Here is a 24,204-nt window from a genome sequence, read left to right as displayed (position 1 = left end):
AATAAGGTATATGGGTGAGGGAATGTGATAGAGCTCATGTGTCTCGGATTCCCTTCATATCAACTGGGTAAGAAAAACATTTGGTTGGGATAATTTACAGATTTGAAGGGCATGTTTCTTCTTTTGATCTCCCAAGAAAATATTTAGAAAAGATAAATCATGAGGGTACTATTGTTTTAAGATAAAAGATAATAATCTGTCCATCTAAGTAAGTTACCATATTTCTGTGGCCACTGGTATTATGTGAAAATATTGACTCAATTCCCAGGCACCTTGGATGTGTGAAATTCACACACTGTGGCAGCTTTAAGAATGTCTAAATAGGAGTAGCCAAAGGCAGCAATCTGGTAGGAAGCGGTAGTGGGGAAATTTTCAAAAGGTACATTTGTATTACAAAATTTACTTAGATTTTACGCTAAGGCCAATTAAAACGTTGTCTTTTTCCCCAAAAGATGCTGATATTGTATTTTATATATGATCAAAAAACTATTTGTTCTTTAGATCAAAGGACGTGTTTTTGTGTCTAACACACATAACCCCAGACTCACACATACTGGAGTGGCTTTGAGGACAGGGAATATTTCTGGAGACTGGAAAAGGGTGTGCTGATGAGCAAAATGACATTATTCAAGGGCCTGCTGTACTGTAAGCAAAAAATATACACTAGAATTTAAAGATTGAGTATGGAAAAAGAAGGTAAAATATCTAGTCATTTTTATATTAATTTCATGTCGAAATAATATTTTGCTTATACTATGTTCAATATATTATTAAAAATAAAAAATAAAAAGAATGCCATGACACCTGCCAACCCTGAGCACTGTGGCCATTCACAATTATTGGCTTTTACCAGCAGGTACTAACGTGCCCACCAAAAAAGAAAACACAAATGGTTTCAGTCGTAACAGAATGCTATTTAGCTAAGGTGTAGATTTTTCTGTGTGACAGGCACAGACCTGTATTCTCTCTGTCTTCTACTTACATAATAGCCAAGGTGATTAAGAGTTATTCAGATCTGTGTTTCAGACATTGGATCCGTCACCGGCCTGAGTCATGGGAGTACAATAAGGAGTGATGAGTTCCATGTTGCTGGTCAGTTTATGGTTTAGAACAGCTGTACTCCAAGCTTCACCTCCTTGCTCACCTGAATGTTAGGCCACCTGGGAAACCACTATAATGACATGTTCTCCTTGTAACCCCCAAATTCAAGATTCAACCACAAAAGTACCCTCGAATATGTCTTCCCTTTCCCTAGAATCTGAGATTAGGAAAGGTCCTTAGAGCTGTAAAATATCAAAGATGGACGACACCTAAATAGTAATAAGACAGATGCAAAATCTGAGGGTCAGAGGATTAAAGTGATCTATCCACACACACAGCAGTAGGAGTAAATTATTACACATCAAAGAAATTCTAGTCAACAGGTCCAAAAGACTCAATGTTGTCTTTTAAGGTAAGGGTTGAAAGTACATACCCACTGAGCCTTGGGAAGCCTAGAGGGCTTTGTGAAGTAGAACTCCACCTTCTTCTGAAACGAATGGAGTCAAAGAAACCTGAAAACTCATTGTTGGTTCTAAAAAGCAGTGTTCCAATACACTTTCCCTCTCCAACTATGGCTTCAGGCCACCTAGAAGGCTTTGTGACATTAAAAATATCTTAGAACTAGAAAAAAATGGAACATATGAGCATTGAAGAGTTTTTTTTTCCTGGGCAATTAAAAAACTACTTGCTTTTATACACTGGGGCATGATTTTTGTGCATTGAATGGGTCTGATCTTAACAATATAAGCTTATTACTTTCCTGAAGTAGCTGTATAATATATAGACACCTTTCAACAGTTGCAGAAAACACAAAATACAAGAGAAAACATTTATAAATATGTATATATATACATACAGAAAATAGACACTCTCTACTTAGATGATAAAACAGTAAAACTAATTAGTATAAGAAAAAAATATTTTCTGCATGTCTGCAGAAGCAACATGAAATGTAACCTTCTAAAGTCTGATGTGTCAACACTACTATTAAAGTCCAGATGCCAGCTTCCTGGGAAACATCACAACACTCTTCCTCAACTTTAGAGAGTAAATTAAAAAATATTACCAGTATGCTGGCTTATAATTTTATTGTGTTGAGGGTAAGCAGGTAAGGAATGTATAAGGTTAATATTTATAAATATAAATCTATACAGATAGAGCAAGTATATGGAATAGCAGAAAGAACATGGACCCCAGGGCATTTGAATGCATTTGGTTCAGTCACTCATCCATCATCTAGTGACTTTGGTCAGGCTACTTTGAGTTCCTTGAGCCTCAGGTTTCTCATCTGCAAAAATATGATATTAACTATTAAAGCACTTCCATAGAGGATTAGAAGAGATAATGTGTGAGCATTACTGTAGTATCTAGCACAGGGAACAAGCTAAGTGTTGATTCTCTTTCTCCTCCTTAGCTATGGACCACATAGTTAATTGCCCTCTGTTTTCTGGATGTGTCTGTGTAAGGGTGCTTAATTCACCTATTGGAATATAATTTGGAGGTTTGCATATGGTGTGGTTAGTTTTCATCTAAATACCAGTGAAAAATTACAGAGATGAAATTGAGAGTTGGATATAAAGATTTTGTATCTTATTCAGATATTTGAGTCAATTGGAAGGTTTTCATGGAAACTAATAGTTGGTTTCTCTTACATATGAAAACAATTGATTTCATAATCATGGCCCTACGCTTTATAGTTTGACTATGGTGTAAAGATTGAAATGTTACCTGGTAATATTTATATTATGTACATAGTTAATTCAAGCACTGCAATAGACCTTTGACATAAAAATACTGGATGTCCTTCGACTCCAATAATCTGCAGGCAACCTTCAAAGTCTGTGGCATTTAGTAATTCGAACAGATATGAACGATGCAAGTTGTGCAGGTGAAGACTCATGAAGCCAGTGGGTCAGCTTGGTTTACTGCTCAATACCAGTACATGAAAGCACTTTGCATAATCTATTCCACTGGTATGTAAGAATTATTCTGCAGTAATGTGCATTGCTTTCAGGGTATGTACAGTAAAATAAAGCTGTTCTCTAAAATGTGATTTCATAGATATGAAACTTAATGCATGTACGACAACACCAACATCAGCAGCTAATATTTTTAAACAATTACTTTGGGGCCAGAAACTGTACTAAATAATTGCATGAAGGACCAGACTTTAGGCTGTCTAGACATCTTAGATGAGAGTATAAGGGCAGTGTGGCACAGTGGCTAAGAATGTGGTCCTGGAGTCTGGAATACTTGGGTTAATGCATTAATTCTGTCTCTTTCTAACTATGTGACATTGGGCCAATTATTAAACTTCTTAAAACCTCAGATTTCTCATCGGGAATTTGGAGTCAAAAATAATGGCTTCAGGTTGCCAGAAGCACTAAATAAGCTAATAAAGAGTTAATCTTAAAACCCTAGCTTATATTTAAATAGTTATTAAGAGTCCAAGGCGGGCCCTTGAACTTTTCTCCAATGCTTTATTGTATATTATAGAAAAACTTACAAACTATGGTAGGGTTTAAGAAATCAGGAATTTATGGGGGAGATTAGTACTGGAATATATACTTCTTAAATGAAAAAATAAAATATACTGTAAGTTTAACATACATGAGTTGAACAAAATAGCTCTTCATAGAGTATTATTATGAGAGATTTGCTATGGCTCAATTTTTAGAGAAACTTCAGTAACTCAGTTCTAGTTCAAATATTATTAGCTGGATTGGCGAAGGCAGCAAGGAGAAAAAGGGGTAGGAGAATATTGAGTTTGTCTTTAGCAAATGCATGGAGATCCAATTCTATCAGTGTAGTTTGTTATTGTTTTTAAGACAGAGTCTCACTCTGTCACCCAGGCTGAAGTGCAGTGGCATGATCATCATCAATGTAGTTTATGATGCAACTTTTCTTGATTTTCTTTTTTAGTTCATGGTGTGAAACAAGGCCCTGGAATATACAAAACTCTTAAACTCAGGACATTTGTGTAGGGGTTTTAGGACCACACCTATCAGACAACTGGAGCCAGAACCAACTGAGAAACAGTCCGAGATTGTAGGCTATGTTTTATTAAAGTTTTATTAAAGTTTCATCTGATTATGTCACTGCAACTTGTCAAAACATGCATTCTTTCCAGACTCTTCTCTGTCTCACACATTCCAACATCCAATATCTCAGCTCAGTCTTGGAAATATAGGAAAATCGAACCACATCTTCCCACTGTCCTCACCTCCATTCTAGTCATGGTACTAATCTGGACTATTGCAGTATTATCTTACATATTCTTCTTTCTTTGCTTTTTATCACTCTTCTATTTTCCATCAAGCAGCACTGTGAACTTTTAAAAATGGAAGTCAGATTATGTCATGTCTTTGTTCAAAACCTTCCAATGGACTCAAATATCTGAGTAAACTACAAAATCTTTATACCCGGCTCTCAATTTCATCTCTGTAATTTTCCGGCTCTGGTCACACTGGTCTCTTTGTCCTCTACCAAACATGCAAAGCACACTGCTGCCCTGGGGTCTTTGGACTTGTTTTTTTCACAGTCTGGAATGTTCTTCCACTCCTTTCACATCCTATTAAACAGTCATCTTAGAAGGGAAGCCTTTTCTGACCTCATATGCCCTCCTCCTTCATTTTGTATCATTCTACTCTGTTTAATTTTGTGCTACAGCACAGAGTTCTGCCTTACATAGTAAACACTTACCTCTCCTTTTCTCATCTTTCCCAAGAGAACGCATGTCGCATGAAAGCAGGAACTTTCTCTGATTTGTTCATGGTTATATTGCCAGCAACTGGAACAGCATCAGCACATGGTCCTCTCAGGCAACACTGCTGAATGCAGCATTGTGCAAGGGGAGGGATTAACTGAGAAGAGCAATTTACTCAAGGCTGAAAGGAAGGCACTCTGGTGCCGGACTAATGGATGATCACATTAGTGATTCTGAATATCAGGGTTTGACTCTGACTTCCAAACTATGCATTTCCAGTAGATATAACTTCTCATCCTTCGTGGGGCATTGCTATCAGCAGTAACTAAGTCAAGAGGATGAAGCAGAGAATTGAGATTCCCTTGTCCAACTCATCATTGCTATGGCTTCAGTGCTGTACTTCATCAGATTGAACCGGCTCCCTCTCTCACATCCACTAACTGAAGATGAGAGCAGAAGCACGCTTGTCAGGCAGAGGACAGGAAAGGAATGATAATGGAGTTAGGGACACAACCTCAGGAGCATCTTGAGAGAGTGAATTCAACTCCTTAGGGATCCTAGTAGCAAGAGCAGGTCTTTTCTACTTGGTACAAACAGTATTTCTTCACATTAGTTCTTCACAGATTTGAAATTCCTTCTTGATAGTAAATTAGACAATTAAAAAAGTACAATGCCTCTTTACTGCTGATCTCCAACGTGCCCCTTAGGATCCTATAGCTGTGCTATTGAAATACGTTACCTCAGGGGCCCAGAAGGTGGCAACATCACTGGCTACACTGATTATTTTATTCCTTTTTTAAGCACCATCTCCTTCTTGAATCCCTGCTAGATGCTAGGCACTTGGCTAGGAGCTGGGTTGTAGTTAGGATTCAATTCAACATGGTCGCTTTCCTGAAGGAATTGGTAAACTAGCAGGAGAACTGGCAGATAGTTGTAGAGCCAAATGGGTACAATCCTAAAGTAAATGGGATGTCATGAAAGTGAAAGACACAGGGAACTGATCCAACCTGGGGCCATGATGTTCAGGCTGAAAGCTGATCAATGCCTAGAAACTAGAGGAAAGGATAGAGTGGGGAATTCATCAGGAAACAGACAACACAAGGCCTAGGTCTAGGGTGGGAGGGAGCATGGCACATTTAACATGCAAAAGACGGCAGGTGCGGCAGATTCCTTGGGAAAAAAAAAGAGGGGACAGGAAGGTGAGCCTGAAGACTGAAGAGAAGGTCAAATCCTGAAAGCCTTGTAAGCTTCTTTACAATGTTGGTCTTTAACCTGATTAAAAAGAGGAAGTCATTGAATGGCCTCAGGCAGGGAAATTATATGATTTGATTTGCATTTTTAGAAGTTCACTCTGACTGCTATGTGCAGAAGAGACTGCAGAGGGCCAGGCAGATGAAAGAGGCCTGCGGGGAGGCCACTGCAGTTCCCTGCACAACAGAGTGTGTGGTCTGCACTCAGGTGTGTGTGGTAGAGATGGGGGGAAAAGGGAAAGCAGGCAGGTTGACTGAGCAGGCAAGCAATGGAAAGAATAAAACAAGTTTGGAGACCCAAAATAGCTATATTGATCTTGCATCTCACTTTCAAGATTAGCTTTCATTTTCATTGTGGTAATGCAAATTTTGTACCCAGTTTACATCCACTCCACCCCAACCCTGACCAAACTGCTTTGCTGCTGAGTTGCCGTAATTTGCACTCCATTTCTCCATTAGACATGAAGTACAATAGGTGTTTCTGGATCAGCTCAGGATATACTCAGGGTCGGCCCCACCCTGAAGCCCTTAGCTAACCTCCAGAAGGGTATGATTCTGAAGATGAGAGAAAATTACTAATAATTATTTTATCTAGTTCTACAGATGATACTTCCTATAGTGACTTTACATCATAGTTCGCCTGTTAAATTCTAATCAACACATCCTAGTGGAAGTTTTCCTAAATTTTATTAAGTGTTATAAATATTGTAGAGAAAAAAAACCCTCAAAATTTCACTTGTTAAAGCAATCATGAAAACCCATATTATTTTTTCCTTTGAACATTTTACTAATATTTTATGTACATTAAAACTGTCCTTGTTGAGGATTTTCTAAGGTCCACAACTTGTGTAGTTGGGACAGGCCTCAATAACTTCATAGGCTCCATTTTTATGAACATCAAGCCAGGAAAAAATGGCACACAAATATAAGAAAAAAACAAAAATAGACAACAAACTGAATATACTATCATTAAACTCATGAAAAATGTTGAAGAACTAAAACCATCATCACTGATTCACAGATTGATTATTTCATGTATTTATGAATGATTCTTATGTGGTTTACATTAAAGGAAATTTAGAGATTCATCACAGACTTTCAGAGATCAAAGGTGCCCTGGGAAGGACTGGAAGGTTGTGCTTAATGGAGAGAAGAGAAGAGGCACTAAAGTGAGGGAATTGCAGGAAATAGACAGACCTCCAAGCTTGTTATTTCAGTTCAGTTAGAACTGTTTTTATTGATTTATCCATTTATTTGAAGTATGAAAGTCCCAAAATTTCCAATGGATAAAAAGATATCTGACTAAAAATACTAACGACAGCAACAAGAAAACCCCATAAACTTATCTAAATGAGCCCTCTCAGGAATTTCTACTTCTCAACATGATGGAGTAGCCTACAAGAGACCCACTCGCCTGCTGAGAACCACTAGAAATACACAATAAAAGCAATTTGCTGAAAGCACAGAAGAGCTGCCAAAGATGTCAAAACTTAAACTAGATCAAAAAGAGAGGCTCACTGAGGGGAGCCTAACCTTCGGCCTGTCACTCCAGCCACCCTCGCCAGGATTTGCTAATTCTTAGTGTTGAAAGAGAAACTGACAAGTCAGAAAGAAGATCGCTGCTGAAAGGAAGAGAATTCCTTGGGGTTTTCAGCAATCTCCTAAGGCTGAGGAGGCAAAAAATGGAGTTGAGCACAGCCCCACTGAGGCAGCAAACTTGGACTTAAGACCCCTAGAGAAGAGAGGTTCAAAGAAGCAAACTTGGTGCTTCATCCCCAGATTTTCCCCAAGGTGTTTGACAGTCAATTAAGTTACAAATAGCACCAGGCAAGAAGCAAATTGAGACCATCCAAAAAGCAAGGCAAAGCAAACTCAGTCTCCTGGTGTTAAAAAAAAACACACACACACACAAATTGGGGTTGTGATTCACAAATGAGGTGACACATCTGATCCTCAGCTGGCCACCCTGGAAGATTATTCTTCAGGACTGTGGTGAAAGAAAGGTAAGCTAAACTTTAGAAATGCTACAGACTGGTTCAAGTCACTCTAATCTTTGATTGCAATGAGATGGTCTGCCTTTCTGCTGCCCAATAGAAAACAAGGTGAATTCTCTCTGGGAGGAGAACGCCTTATCCAGACCCTCTATATTTGTCCACACAAATGTTTGCCATTCAGTCCAGTATCACCCAGCATATCAAATAACACAATCACAAGAAAAATTAAATAATAAAAACAGACAGGCAATAAAGTCTGTCTCCATTTTCAAAGCCTCATACAGTCCCATCATTTATAGTTCACTTAAGTCTAAAATCAATAAAACAAAACATGGCACATTCCAGTCATCAGTCAAACACTAAAGGGTGAACTGTAATGAACAGTCCAAGTCTATTTGAATGTTTGCTGACAGTTTTTAAGTCAGTGTTACCCTTTCCTCATTTCCCTTTTGTTCCCCAAATGGGAAAGCTGGTAAGAGGGGCCAACTTTTTATTGCTGTTAGGCAATTCAAACCACTCAAATCCTGCTGCCACGTGGAAATACTGACCCCAGCCACATGCCCTAACATGATAAAAACTAAAGCCACTTATTCTTCTCTTTGTTTGAACCATTATGAACCAGCGTGGGTGCCTGCTCTGCTGTCCCGGAAGTCCTATCAAATGAGCAATAAAACCTGTCTGGACCCTCTTGGTGGGTGTGTTGCATCATCAGTATTAAAATCCCAGTCGATTTTGGATGTGTTGGGGGTAGCCATCTGTGGAGTCACCCCAAAACAAAACAAAATTGACCCAAACATTGGAGTTCTTTGACTTAGGCTTTTGAAATAACTGTGATTATTATCTTTTTAAAGGAGATAACCTGATAATAAATTTTACTAGAGAATTGGCGTCCCTTTAAAAAAGAAGAATCAACTAGAAATTAAAAAAAAAATTGAACTCAATATATAAGTTTTAAGTATATTGGACACACATGGATAAGTGAATTTAAAATTAGGTCTGTAGAAAATAACCAGACTTAAGCATAGATTAGAGGAAAATTTATATCCTTAAATGCATATAGCACTAAAATAAGAAAGGCAAGAGATTAATGACATGATTATCCATTCCAATAAGTTAGAAAAGAAGAAGTAAGCTTTACTACAAGAAAGCAGCAAAGAAAGAACTGTAAGGAAGAGAGCAGAAATAAATAAATTAGAATACAAACAAACCTATAAAGCTGAAAGCTTATTTTTAAAATTGATAAACCACTTGCAAAACTAATCAAGAAGAAAAGAGAAAACACTAATTAGAAATGAGGAATGGGGAAAAAACAGTAATGCAGATCCTTACATGTCTAACAAAAAATTCAAATGTATTATGGACAATTTTATGCCAATAAATTAGAAAAATAAATGAAATGACAAATTCTTTTTTTTTTTTTTTTTTTTTTTGAGACGGAGTTTCGCTCTTGATACTCAGGCTGGAGCGCAATGGCGCGATCTCGGCTCACCGCAATCTCCGCTTCCTGGGTTCAGGCAATTCTCCTGCCTCAGCCTCCTGAGTAGCTGGGATTACAGGCACGCGCCACTGTGCCCAGCTAATTTTTTGTATTAGTAGAGACGGGGTTTCACCATGTTGACCAGGATGGTCTCGATCTCTTGACCTCGTGATCCACCCGCCTCGGCCTCCCAAAGTGCTGGGATTACAGGCTTGAGTCACCGCGCCCGGCCGACAAATTCTTAAAAGGCAAATTAACAAAACTGACCTTAAAAGAAAGGAAACAATGTAAATAGTCTTATGATTTTAAAGCTTTCCTCAAATAAATTCCCACACTCACATTGTTTTATCAGTAAACTCCACCAAACATTTAAAAAATAAATGAGGCTGATCTTACATATTCACTTCCCAAAAAGTAGAAGGAAAAATTTTCAACTCATTTTTTAAGGGAAAGCATAACTTTGATACCAATACCTCTGAAAATCATCTCAACATCTGCAGAAAAAGCATTTGAAACAATTCTATACTTACTCATAATTTTTTATAGTCTTAGCAAATGGGTAATAGAGCTAACTTTATCTATTTAAAATATCTGTAAGAAACCTAGAGCAAACAATGTAATTTCAGGTACAGAACTGAAATTTCCCCACTGAGATCCAGCAATCACAAAAATTTTTATCACCACAATATTGTACTGGAGGTCCTAGCTAATACTGTAACGCAAGGAAAAAAATAAACTATAAGTATTGAGAAAGAAGAAAGATACTTGATATGGTTTGGCTGTGTTCCTACCCAAATCTCACCTTGAATTGTAACAATCTCCACATGTCAAGAATGGTGCCAGGTAGAGATAATCGCATCATGGCGGTGGTTTTCCCCACACTGTTCTTCTGGTAGTGAATAAGTCTCAGAAGTTCTGATGGTTTTATAAAGGGGAGTTTCCCTGTACAAGTTCTCTTGCCTGCCGCCATGTAAGATGTGTCTTTGCTCCTCCTTTGCTTTCCACCGTGATTGTGAGGCCTCTCCACATATGTGGAACTGTGAGTCAATTAAACTTCTTTCATTTATAAATTACCCAGTCTTGCGTATGTCTTTATTAGCAGCATGAGAACAGACTAATACAACAGTCATAATTTGCAGGTACATGACTATGTATATAGAAAATTCGAAAGGAAATTTTCAAAGTTTCAGAATTAGTAGCTGAATTTATCAAGTTCAATGGATATAAAATCAGTATACCCACCAACTTTTTCATATTATAGACACAGAAACTAAGAAAGGTGCCCATATCCACACACTTTCCAAAACTAGAAAAAGGCTAACACTCAGCTCAGTGCTTCAAGTTTTGACGTTGTTGTTGTTGTTGTTTTGAGACAAAGTCTCACTCTGTCACCATGCACCAGGCTGGAGTGCAGTGGCGCGACCTCGGCTCACTGCAACCTCCACCTCCCGGGTTCAAGCAATTCTCCTGCCTCAGCCTCCCGAGTAGCTAGGACTACAGTTGCGCACCACCACGCCCAGCTAATTTTTTTGTATTTTTAGTAGAGACCGGGTTTCACCATGTTGGCCAGGATGGTTTCGGTCTCTCGACCTAGTGATCCATCCGCCTCAGCCTCCCAAAGTGCTGGGATTGCAGGCGTGAGCCACGGCACCTGGCTGTTGTTGTTGTTGTTGTTTTTTTTTGATACATGCAAACTTGTAGATTCCAGTTACTATACATGCAAACTTGTAGATTCCGGTTACTCCCTAGTCAATCAGAAGCCAGTCCACACACTAGCCCCTGTATCTACTATGCATCAAGACATTAAAATGTCACTGGCCACAGTGACCATCCATGGGAAATGAAGGGAATACCTGTGGGAGGCAAAGTGCAGTTTTCTGAAATGTGGAGCTGCAAGTAATCTAAGCTTTCACCTTCTGTCACAAGTTTAGAATCAAGAATCACATGTAGTGAACAGATTTATCTACAATGGAACCTAAAGACAGAATGAGGGAAAATGGTGGATGTGTCCAGGGCCTGTCATAGGAGAAGGAAGAATGAGTGGAAAAAGCTGGGTTTTTGGCCCCAGTCTCATATTTATATAAAGTGTTAAGTTTGAACTTCAGATATGACCTGCAAATGAGGTAAAGACACTAATAGGACTGAAAGTAGATGTTTATCACACAACTTGAAATCCATGTCCTGTTCTTCATCCACAGTGACTACAACATACCATCAGTTAATATTTTACGTAAACTTTGCCGTTATCTTGTAAATACTGTAATTACATAAGTGCAATGGTATATTTATATGCTAATATTATTTTATTACATGTGAATATTTAAAGCTTTGTAGCAGCCATTCAGCATTATTTTTTTCCCTCTTCCCTTTCTTTCTGTATTCATATCATCCTCTTTCTCCACCTTCCCCTTCTCAAAACATGGAAATGGACAGAGCTTTCAAAGTCAACCTTGGAAAGATTCTGGATCCCTAAATAGCTACATGGACTATCCGAGCACGTGGGTGGAATGTGAAGGGTGACAGCAGGCTTGCCTGGTATGAGAGAACAGAGCCAGAAGGACTGCTTTGATATTGTGAGTATTACCCTAGTTTTAGCTCTAGGCTGGTATTGTCTCAAGATATTGGGGTTACGGCAGGAAGCTCAAAGCCTCCATTATTACGGCCAACACTTTTGCACATAGAACCTGCTGACGGCTGTCATGAGTGATGGCTCAGACTGTATCCTAGAGAAGCAGAAGCTTGACGTAGGACTTCCTGCTGGCTGGGTGTCTTCAGCCCAAGACACCTGCAGTGCTGGATTAACCAAGGAGCGAACTAAGCAGGTGCTTAGGATGCAACTAAATCGAACACCACCCCCATCATCCACTCCAAGAAAAGCAGAAAGGATTTTACATTTAATGAATGTACTAAGAATTTTAATTTTTCCATTCAAAGGGAAAAAAAAGAACTTACTTTCCTTTCAGCTTGCATTAAAGTTTTCTTTCATTTTAAATGATTTTATTTATTTATTTATTTATTTATTCTTTTCTTTTTTTTTGAGACAGAGTCTTGCTCTGTTGCCAGGCTGGAGTGCAGTGGTGCCATCTTGGCTCACTGCAACCTCCCCCTCCGGGGTTCAAGCAATTCTCCTGCCTCAGCCTCCTGAGTAGCTGGGACTACAGGCACACATCACCGTGCCCAGCTAATTTTTATATTTTTTAGTAGAGATGAGGTTTCACCATGTTGGCCAGGATGGTCTCAATCTCTTGACCTTGTGATCCACCCTCCTTGGCCTCCCAAAGTGCTGGGATTACAGGCGTGAGCCACTGCGCCCGGCCCTTAAGTGATTTTATTATGAATTAAAGTAGGAATGCATCACAGTGGTGGTGGTGGTGGTAGGATTAAGTGCTCAGAGCCAGTAAAAGTTTTAACCTGGCCCCAATAACCATTTCCTAAATTTTCCAGGATCCATCCTCATCCCTCCTGGGCTCTTGTTCTCTAGCACACATATTTCTTGTGTAACTTCTCTATTTTCTATTATATTTAGCCCCACATCACTAATCCTACCTTTGCCAGGCTGTTGGTTTCCAGCTCCTAAATTTAGGCAGTCTAGTTATCATTTACTTTGTACAATACTTTTTTCAATATTACCCAATAAAATTTTGCATTTATAAAGCAACTCCTACAGATTCCTCTAACACATAAAACATGTTTATGATGCTTAACTTGCCCTAGTACCACCCCAAGATCTTCCACAAAAAGTTCAAACATCTCTTTGGAGGAGGTAGGATTTTTTTTTTTTTTCCCATAAGTTCCCAGTGTGAACAGCATCTAGGCACCACTGGGTGGAGTGAACAGGGGTTTGAGGAGGGGAAAAAAGGGAGAAGTATCCTAGGCCTCCATTTAGAAATTTTAATTTATGCCCTCAAATCAAAGCTGATATTTAGCACTCCAGCATGTCCCTTCTACTTCTCTTGTTTCAGCTCCTGATTGTTGTTCAGGAAAATTGGCAGATATGTTTCAGAGCATGCTTAAAGTTGTAAGATAGACAAAAGAAAGATGACTGATAGCTTGATTCCTTGGAAAGGGGGTACAGTAATCAGAAGGTAAAGGAAAGAAAGATTCCAGGACTTTATTTCTCAAAAAAATAAAAATAAATAAATAAATAAATAGAATAGCTCTCTATTGAAATTCTAAGAGCCATATGTAGAGATTGAACCCATGGATGAATTCGAGTCCTCAGGCCCCTCCACACTTACCTCTACCAGTTTGTTGGCATGTTCACGGAAAACCTGGGCATATTCTTTCACTTCCTTCTCATTTCCACTCTTTGCAGCCTCAATGAGAACTAGCAAAGGGACATTGGTTTCCAAGAAAGAATCAGATATGTGATCCATCACTGCTTTCCGAAGCTACAGTTAAAACAAAAACAAAAAATGACATACAATTAAGAAACAATAGACATATCAATTTTTTCTAAACTATTTTGAGCTCTCATTACCCATAGAGATAATATTCTTATTTTCTTTTTTAAATTGTCCCAGTGCTTATACTATCAAAGGAAAACCAATGACTGACAGAAGCATGAGTGAAACGTATTATATGTCAACCTGAAAGTTACATAAATGGCCTGTTGCTCAATATGCTATGGTCCCTCTCCTGTTAAAGGTCTCTCATCCTTCACTGACTCAAACCTTCAGGATGTTTTGAATCATGACACAGTTGAAGAATTCAGGCTCTTTGAAAAGAAAAAATCTAGGCAACAACCAACAAGTCAACAGAACTTTGGATAAAGATCTAAACTTTGAAGCCAACCCTGAAACTTTGCCACTGTGCCATCTCCTGCCCATTCTAGACCCATTGTTTGTGTTGGATAGAAGCAGAAACATGAAACATCTAACAATCTGAAAACCGTTGTGTGCCCAGGTGCTATGATGACATAGTTGCTATGTTCCAGAAATACTTATAATTATTCTTCAAGATAAATGAGAATAAACAAGCCCAAATCTTCTAACAATGCATAATTATACATCATTCCCACATTGTTAAAATAGAAAGCAGGGCAGCTGCATGAAAATAAAATGAAACTGTCCCTGAAAAATCACCTTGGTGCTGTTTTGTTCATAATTATCTGAATGTATATGGGATGCACATAAAAATAAACAGAAGAGAAGATGTTAAACACTCTGTATGTTTTCCAAACAAATATACCTCTCAAGGAGCATTCAAGTGAATTTCTTGATAGAATGACACACACACATTCGTTATTGGTCAGAACAAGAATTATGAACAAATCACAATTCCTTTATTCACTAATTACCATAAGGTAAATATAAATGTATGTATAACTCAGTTTGGTTTAACTCTGAATTGTGTTTGACATTTTACCATATCAAATATAATAAAGTCTATGTAAAGTTAACATCATCCACATATTCATTTGACAAAATGTATTAAATTACTGCCTGGGAATAATGTTGTTTATTGGTGAGCTCATGGATAATGTGTCATTTACTTAGCTAAAATGTTTGCATATTATATAATGTTATTCCTACCACAATACTATGAGATAGGGATGATTCCTATACTAGTTCTTTGAATGAAGAAACTGAGACTATAAAAAGTAAAATAATTTGCTGCAGTCATAAATTAACAAGTGGCAGTGCCTACGGTAAGATAGGTCTGAAGAAGATACTACAGTGAACACTTGAAACTGACCTGCCATGGCTCTTTCAGAACAAGCCCCATATGGAGGAAAAACTATTTAGAGTGGAATCAAAATTGAACTTGACAGGGACAACAGAGATAAAAGAAAGAGCAGGTTGAGATAAAGTAGGGGGGATAAGAAGAGTCAGGTTATCTCAACAATCAGACAAGCATATTTTTTAATACCAAACAAAAATAACAGAAGTGAGAGCTCTGGGAAGCTTGAAAAGCTATCTGCATCAAGCCTCTTTCTAAGCCTTCAGGAAAATAATGCTCACAAAAATAAGCAACTTAAAATTATCAAGGTCAAATCTCATCTAAAATTATTATAAGAAAAACGAGGGAGAGAGACCCAAGATGGCTGATTACTAGCAGCTCAGGATTGTAACTCCCAGTGAAAGCACAGAGAACAAGAGGACGCCACACTTTCAGATGAATTTTTGTTGCTCACGGACCAGGAGATTCCCAGTGGAGGAGCCCCACGGGTCGCCTGCGCAACTCTTGTGGCCTGCACAGCTGTTCTCAGTGCAGAGTAAACGGGAGTGGGTCTGGGAAGGTAGAGTCGCCCATTCAGCTGATAGAAAAAGGGACTCAAGAGGGAAGCCAGATCAGAGATTCCCGGGCAGAAAAGCACCATGAATCTTAATGCCGCTGTTTTAGCCAGTGCAGTGGGTTGCTCAGATTCCGGTGCTGGGAATCAACAAGTTTGACGTCCACTCAGAGACCTAATTTGAAAGTCGGTAATTACAAAGACGACAGGTGGATAAATTTACAATGATGGGAAGAAACCAGTGTAAAAAGGCTGAGAATACCCAAAATCAGAATGCCTCTCCCTCTACAGGGGATCACAGTTCCTCATCAACAAGGGAACAAGGCCTGATGGAGAATGAGTGTGTTCCATTAACAGAATTAGGCTTCAGAAGGTGGATAATAAGAAACTTCTCTGAGTTAAAAGAACATGTTATAGCCCAATGTAAAGAAACTAAGAACCTTGAAAAAAGGTTTGACAAAATCCTAACCAGAATGGACAATTTAGAGAGGAATATAAGTGAATTAATGGAACTGAAGAATACAATACGAGAACGCCGTGAAGTATGCACAGGTTTTAACACTCAAATTGATCAAGCAGAAGAAAGGATATCAGAGGTCGAAGACCAACTTAATGAAATCAAAGGAGAAGACAAGATTAGAGAAAAAAGAGTAAAAAGGAATGAGCAAAGTCTCCAAGAAATATGGGACTATGTGAAAAGACCTAATTTGCGTTTGATAGGTGTACCTGAATGTCATGAAGAGAATGAATCCAAGCTGGAAAATATTCTTCAGGATATTATTCAGGAAAACTTTCCTAACCTAGTAAGGCAGGACAATACTCAACTCCAGGTAATACAGAGAACACCACAAAGATATTCCTCAAGTAGAGCAACCCCAAGACACATAATCGTTAGATTCACCAGGGTTGAAATAAAGGAGAAAATTCTAAGGGCAGCTAGAGAGAAAGGTCAGGTTACCCATAAAAGGAAGCCTATCAGACTCACAGCAGATCTCTCAGCAGAAACCCTACAAACTAGAAGAAGTGGGGGTCAATATTCAATATCCCCAAAGAAAAGAATTTTCAACCCAGAATCTCATATCCAGTCAAACTAAGCTTCATAAATGAAGGAAAAATAAAATTTTTTGCGAACAAGCAAGCACTCAGAGATTTCATCACCACCAGGCCTGCTTTACAAGAGCTTCTGAAAGAAGCATTACCCACAGAAAGGAACAACCAGTATCAGTGATCCCAAAAACTTACGAAAAGGTAAAGAGTATCTCCATAATGAAGAATCTATATCAACTAATGGGCAAAATAGTCAGATAGCATTAAACAACAATATTAAACTTACAAATATCAATATTAATCCTAAATTTAAATGGATTCAATGCCCCAATCAAAGACACAGACAGGCAAATTGAATAAAAAGCCAAAACCCATCGGTATGCTGTATCCAGATCCATCTCATAAGCAAGGACACACAAAGACTCAAAATAAAGCATTGGAGGAAGACTCACCAATTAAATGGAGAGAAAAAAAAAAAAAAAAAAAACAGGAGTTGTAACTTTCGTCTCTGACAAAATGGACTTTAATAGTAACAAAGACTAAAAGAAACAAAGAAGGACATTACATAATGGTAAAAGGATCAATGCAACAACAGGAGTCAATGATCATAAATATATATGCACCCAATATAGGAGCACCCAGATACATAAGACAAGTTCTCAATGACTTATAAGGAGACTTGGACTCTCACACAATAATAGCGGGAGACTTTGACACCACATTGTTAATATTCGACAGATTGAGATAGAAAATTAACAGGGACATCTATGATTAGAACTCAGACCTAGAATAAGTAAACTCAGTGAATATTTATAAAATTCTTCACCCCAGGTCGACAGAGCAAACATTTTTCTTAGTATCACATTACACCTATTTTGAAAGTGACCACATAATTGGAAGTAAATCACTCTTCAGCAGTTGCATAGCATTTCACAGACTTAAATGAAATATTGGTTAGCTGTTTGCTTGTTATTTTCTTCCCTTATTCCTTCCTGTCTCCACTGTTAAGTACAATTGTCGGCATAAAAGAGGTTTTTAATACCTATTTTTAGATTGCATTCCAGCCTGGGCAATAGAGCAAGACTCCTGTTCTCTCTCCCCCTTTCTCTTTCTCTTTTTTCTTTCTTTCATAAAAAAAAATTTAAAAAAAAAGAAAAATGAGATTAAGAAATATAATATGATCCCTAGGCACACTGAAAGCATGCCAGAAGGATATACTTATAAAATAGATTAAAATTGTAAACTACCATTTCAAATAAATTTAAAACATCACAAAAATGATATAGGATATGAAAGAACATAATAAATTAAAATAAGGAAAAACTAAAGAATTAGGTCATGAAACTCAAGAAAGAACTATAAATAAAAGAAAATCATTTGAAAAGGCTAAGAATTAATAAACATCAAAACAAATGCCTTAAGACCAATAAAATGAGGAACATTTTTAAATTAAAAAAAAAATTAAGCTAAGAAACCATTTTTAAAAATGTGACAAATATTGAAGATAGGCAAAGAAAAGTTAATACAGGGCTACCAGGGGTTCCACCAAAAAAAAAAAAAAAAAAAAAAAAATCAAAACAAGAAAACAAAACGAATACCAGAATGAAACAGAATGAATTGTAAGCAATGAAAACTTTCCTGAATATATCAAACTATATTCTAATACTGTATATTTTTAACTGCTGATAAAGTGGGTTTTTAATATTCTCACCACAAAAATAAGTACGTAAAGTGAAGAATATGTTAGTTTAATTTAATCATTCATAATATATACATATATCAAAATAGCACATTGTACTTCACAAACATATATATGTTAATTAAAAATTAAAATTGAAATTAAACAAATAACCTACAATCTGAAAGACTGTATCATGTACTTGAGAAGACTGACCCGTAATTATCAACCAAGATATAGTCCAGTGAAATTACTTAATTCTAAAGAAAAATGAGGAAAAAAACTTCATTTCAGCAAATACAGCATACGATATATACAGGAACAAATAGATTGTTGCCAGGCTCTTTAATAGTAAAGATTTATGCCAAAGAAAAAATTGTCTTTAAGATACTCAAGACAACAGAATGTAAACTAAGAATTTTATAACCAGCAAAACTGACTTTCAAGGATATAAGGATTAGAGAAAATCTGATAAAAATGCAAGAACTCAGAATATTGTTTCATGAGCCTTTCCTAGGAAATCTGTCAAAGAATGAGTTTTACAAATTAAGATAACTAGAAAAATATTGACATAAGAAGTGATAGAATATAGTATAAAATGTTTGTATACTCTGACAAAAAAGACATATTACAACATTGTAAAATGGGGAGGAAAAAGGGAATAGAAAATACCCAAATATTAAAGAAAAATTCTGTAATGCTAGATCTGAATTAGAAACGTCAGTAGGAACATATGGGATTTGATTCAGCTTTATTGAGTTATAACTGACAAATAAAATTGTATATATTTAAAGTGTATAACATGATAAACATACATTTTTAGAAACATATATTGTGAAATGATTATCACAATTGAGTTAATTAGCATATCCATTCCCTTATTTAGCTATCTTTTTCTTCTTTATTAGTGAGAACACCCAAGATCTACTCTCTTAGCAAATTTCAAGCATACAGCACAGCATTTTTGATAGTCGTCATGCCGTATATTAGATTCTCATAACTTATTCATTGTATAACTTAAAGTTTGAATGCTTTGACCAACATTTCCCATTTCACCACCCTCACCTCCATCCCTTGAAATGACTGGTTTACTTTTTGTTTCTGTGAGTTCCACCTCTTGTTTGTTTTTAGGTTTCATATATAAGTGATGCCATACAGTATGTGTCTTTCTCTGCCTGGCTTATTTCACTAAGCACAATGCCCTTCAAGTCCATCCATGTTGTCACATATAAGAAGATTTCTACTTTTATATGGTTAATAATATTCCATTGTGCATGTATCTGTTAATCTGTCTATCACATTTTTTAATCCATTTATCCGTCAGTGGACGCTTGGTTGATTCCATGTTTTGGTTCTTGTAAATAATGCTGCAATAAACATGAGGTGCAGATAGCTCTTTGAAATATTGATTTTTTCCATCAGATTCCATCCAGAAATGGGATTGTTAGTTAATATGGTATTTCTAGTTTTAATTTTTTGAGGCACCACCATACTGTTTTCTACTTTGTACTAATTTGCATTCCTACAAACAATGTTCAAAGCTTTCCTTTTCTCCATATCCTTGCTGACATTTGAATACATGAGATTTTAAATTGAAAACATACACACATGTGCAAACACTTTCTCAGTTCTGTCTAATGAAAAAGCCTGAGAATAATGGCTAGCCTAGTAGTGATGAACAACTTGAAACACAATTTTATGCTACAACAAAAAAAGAAAAAAAAAAAAAAAAACAGAATTTCATGGAGAAAGGGCTGATTCCAGGCACTCTGAGGCTGGAAGTATACAAATAAGCTTGAAATATCTTGTCATGCCAGGTAACAGTGAACTATCAAACACTCCTAGAGGCATGCCAAAATAACTCAGGAGCCTCCCACTGGCCAAAGATAGAGATACTTTGAGTTAAAGATGGCAGACATTCCCTGCTTCCCAATTAACTTAGGCCCTTGCATACATGGTGGATAACAGCCCCATGTTCTGTTGCTGACCCAGTATTGTAATTATTAAGAAATGTAATTCTATTGTTTGGAGCCTTTGTACATGTTAAAATTTATTAGCTACAGTAGTTGGCCTGCTCTAATGTAAATTGGAAATAGACTTTTCATTTTCCTGCAACCTCTGCCTTCTTTCAACCTGCCTTTCCTTACTTAGACCCTTTCTACTTGAAGTGTGGGCCACTGGCCAGCCCCACTGCTATTTCCTGGGAGCTTATTAGAAATGCAAAACCAAGGCCCCATCCAGACCTGCTTTTAACCAGAATCTGCATTTTAATAAGATGCCTAGGTGATTTCTCCACAGTATAAAGTTTGAGGTTTGTCTCCCTAGAAGACCTCAAGCATTAGATTTTTAGTCTCAAGCATTAGAAATTAATTCTAGCTAATTTAAGCAGAAAGATTGACCTGTCAGTTCACAAAATGGACAGAATTCAGAAATGTTAAGACACCCTATGTCTTTATGTCAATAGCTTTTGATTCAAAATGTTAGGCAGACCTGATTTTCATGTGGGTGAAACAGAGACAAGAACTCTGGGTCATATGTCCTCACCTCATTGCAACAGTAAAGGAGGTAGCTGCTGGGAGGAAAGTATTCTTTGAAAACAAGTGTTTTGGCCATGTAAGCTTCTTATATGGAGATTCATAACATGAGGAATTCCCTTAGCACAGAAAAGGAACTCAGATACTGACCTGAAAACAAAAAAGCAGTCAGCAAAAAAAAAATGACCTGGCAGAAAACTAATTCAGGGATTCAAGCATGAGTGGAAGTTGAAAATAAATAGAGATACGTTTACAAGAAATAATTAAAAGGTGAAGAGTTGTTTATAAGGAACAAGATCAAAAGCTATGACATAGGACAGGAATGGCAAGTATACTACAACTCTTTCTTTCTATGCCCACAACAGACACAATTAATCAATTACTTCATTCTTTTATGCTGAGCTCAAATACTACTTTATAATCCTTTTCAACACAGTGCTTCAAGTAGCTACTACTAATCAATCCTGTTTCTCCTTTGGGATGAAAGCTCTTTCTTTGCTGAACCTTCCCTGCAATTGAAGGCTTCTGCATGCCAATCTTCAGACAGAATTGGCTATGTGTCTGAGCAACCCAATGCCATTTAGACTTTCAGAAATAAAAGTTAACACCCACATTGAGGCTGGGCAGATGATGTTTAATAAATGCCCATTTAACATCTACCCTGTCATTTAGACAAATGTTTAGAAAAATCTTTTAAGAATAATAGTGTTAACTTCTTCACTACTGATGTAAGAAATACCAACTAAGGTCAAAACTGGGGTTAGAAGGTAATTTCAAATAGGCTCAAAAAATCTGAAGCCTTAAATCTTTCCATGAATATGGCTGCTCCAGGCTCTTCACAATTACTGACATGTTTTTCCATATTTCCTTAAGCTGTGTGGTATAATTGTTATTAAATAAAAAAATCAAAGCAACAAAGTGACTGAGCCAGGAGCCATCCAGCCTAGGGGGCCTGACAAGTATTGGGCTTCATTAAGTCAGGCAAAGTTTAGCCAGTCTGAAGGTCAATTAGGGTAATCAGTCAGTCCTGTAATCTATCTAGTGCCACTTTAATAAGCCAAGTTGCCATCAATGCACAGTCCATTGGTAATGATGGCACTCATCATTTTTCAGGTTGGAGTGGGAGCAGATGGGGGGAGCAGAGGCACATCTATAAAGCCTGGAGAAAACATTTCAAGAATAATCATAGTTCTTGCTTTATTTAGTTTTATTCATAAGAGAAACATGAAATTCTTTGGTCATTATCTTGATGACACTATCTTTCATGAAGCAAAATCATTTTAATTGGGATACTAGCATCTATTTTTTAATGGAACCAATTATCTCTATCAGGCCCTGTGCTTTTCCCTACCCATCCCATTCATTCTCCACCAAACTCATTCAGGTCTGTTGGATCAATTAAAAGTACAACTGTCATCATTAGAGACACTTACGTTTGAGCCAGATCAGCATATGTGCGACCAGATCAACAGTCTTTGCCCTTAGATTTTTTATCTCTTTGAATGTTTGATATAGTCAGTATAAAGGTTAGGAACACGTCTCACTGATGGAATAAGAAGCACTGGGGCAAACATAGACCATTACAGTAGATTTATTGCCTGAATGACCTTATTCTTCTCTTCTTCTATCCATACCACTGCCATGTAACTCTGTAGTGCCTGCGCTGTACAACTCTGGGCTTGGCCATGTGACATGTGCAGGGCCAATGAATGTTGGCCACCACGATGCATGTGGACATTTGAAAGGGCCATTCCACATTGGGCTTGCTTAGTCTTGTTCTCTGCCATCCTCATGAGAAGAACACGCCCAGGCTAGACTGCCTGTCCCAGGAAAAGGGTGACAAACTTATTGACCAGGACTCGGTCACCTCAGTCATCTCTGTCAATGACACCCTAGATCCATTAAAAAGCAATAGAACCCAGACACAGAAGAAAGCTGGCCCAAGATGACCACCTCAGACCAGTGAGCTACAAATGCTATTGCTGTATGTCCCTGAGGTACTGTTACACTACACTGCTGTGACAATAGATAACTGATAACATACATGAAATAAGTTTTCATGATCACCAAATCACCTGATGGTGAAGTGGGAGACAGACATCTTGAGAATAAATTTCTGATCCATCAGTGGACTACTTTGGTGTCATTTCAATTCATTTCTTTGGCCAAATGCACTGAAATAACAGTAGTCTGCTCCACGTTTCATTGCATAACCAAGGGATGTGTGTAAGAAAATCACAGCTGTAATTTTTGATTTTTATAGATTAAGCAAATACTTTACTTAAAAAGTTATAACAAAGAGACAAGTCATGGGATTAAGACAGGGAAGGGTTGATCGGCAGGTTTCCTGAAGGACAGTAGCAGCTACTTAGCTCCTTCCATTGATTTCATTTTCTGCCCCAGCACACATAGGTCTGTGTCAAATTCCTCCCTTACCTCTACAATAGGCAAGAGCACTTGCCTTCATGCGAAGAGACAGTGAAGAGCTGCCTCAGGGTCACAGGGAGTGCTGGGATCACTGTGGATCTCCAGATGGCTCAATCCAGCAGGTACTACACCTTGACTTGGTGCTCTTAAAAATGTTAGCAGAAAATGGAGCCGATCATTGCTAGGTGTAGTATAAAGAAGCAAAGGAGAGGCTAGTGGAAGGGAGAGTGTATGGAAAAGGCAGAAGCAACTGCAGCAGTCAGATGAGGAGAGGTGGCAAGGAGAGCAGAAAAGCATTGGGGAAAATTAATATTTCATAATAACAATCTTCAATCAGTACCTATTTTGAGCCAGATACTGTTCTAAAAAATTCAAATAACTTGTTTATTTCTCTCAAAAATCACTGTGTACCATTTTATTCATTTTATAGGTGAGGAGATTGAGGCAATAGAATTAAGTCACATGTCCACATTCACAAAGCTAACAGATGGTAGTGGCAGGATTTGAACCAATGTCGCTTGGCCCCAGACCACACACTTTTAAATAATAACATACACAAGTTCTCATATGTCTACTTTGTGCCAGTTTTGTGTACATTATTGACCAAAAGCAATGATATATATGATGACAGCAGCGACCATTCCAGGAACAAATGTGATTCCTAAACAATGAGTAAAGTGTATAAGGGATTCTGAAAGTTCCCCTCCTCCCCACCCATGATATAGTAAGACCAAAAAGAAGAACTCCTGTAGAGAGGATGAAAGAAGAGACCCCGTGGCAGATTGTCACCAAAACAGGAAATCAGTGATCCTACC

General features: G+C 37.6%; 1 protein-coding gene across 7 annotated transcripts in view; it reads right to left on the bottom strand.

The window, feature by feature from the left end:
* Positions 1-24,204, bottom strand: part of CTNNA2 (catenin alpha 2) — a 1,152,426-nt gene that overhangs the window by 221,861 nt on the left and 906,361 nt on the right. For all 7 annotated transcript variants that reach the window (XM_021670969.2, XM_021670970.2, XM_021670971.2 and 4 more), the window contains one exon: positions 13,707-13,859. In XM_021670969.2, the coding sequence (XP_021526644.1) occupies positions 13,707-13,859 (153 nt within the window). The remainder of the gene's footprint in view (positions 1-13,706; positions 13,860-24,204) is intronic.

This window comes from Aotus nancymaae, unplaced genomic scaffold, assembly GCF_030222135.1.
Source record: "Aotus nancymaae isolate 86718 unplaced genomic scaffold, 86718_ANA_hifiasm-v0.15.2.pri h1tg000017l, whole genome shotgun sequence".
Classification (NCBI taxonomy): domain Eukaryota; kingdom Metazoa; phylum Chordata; class Mammalia; order Primates; family Aotidae; genus Aotus; species Aotus nancymaae.
The sequence above is the reverse complement of the archived record's forward strand: the minus strand, read 5'-3'. Positions and strand labels throughout refer to the sequence as shown.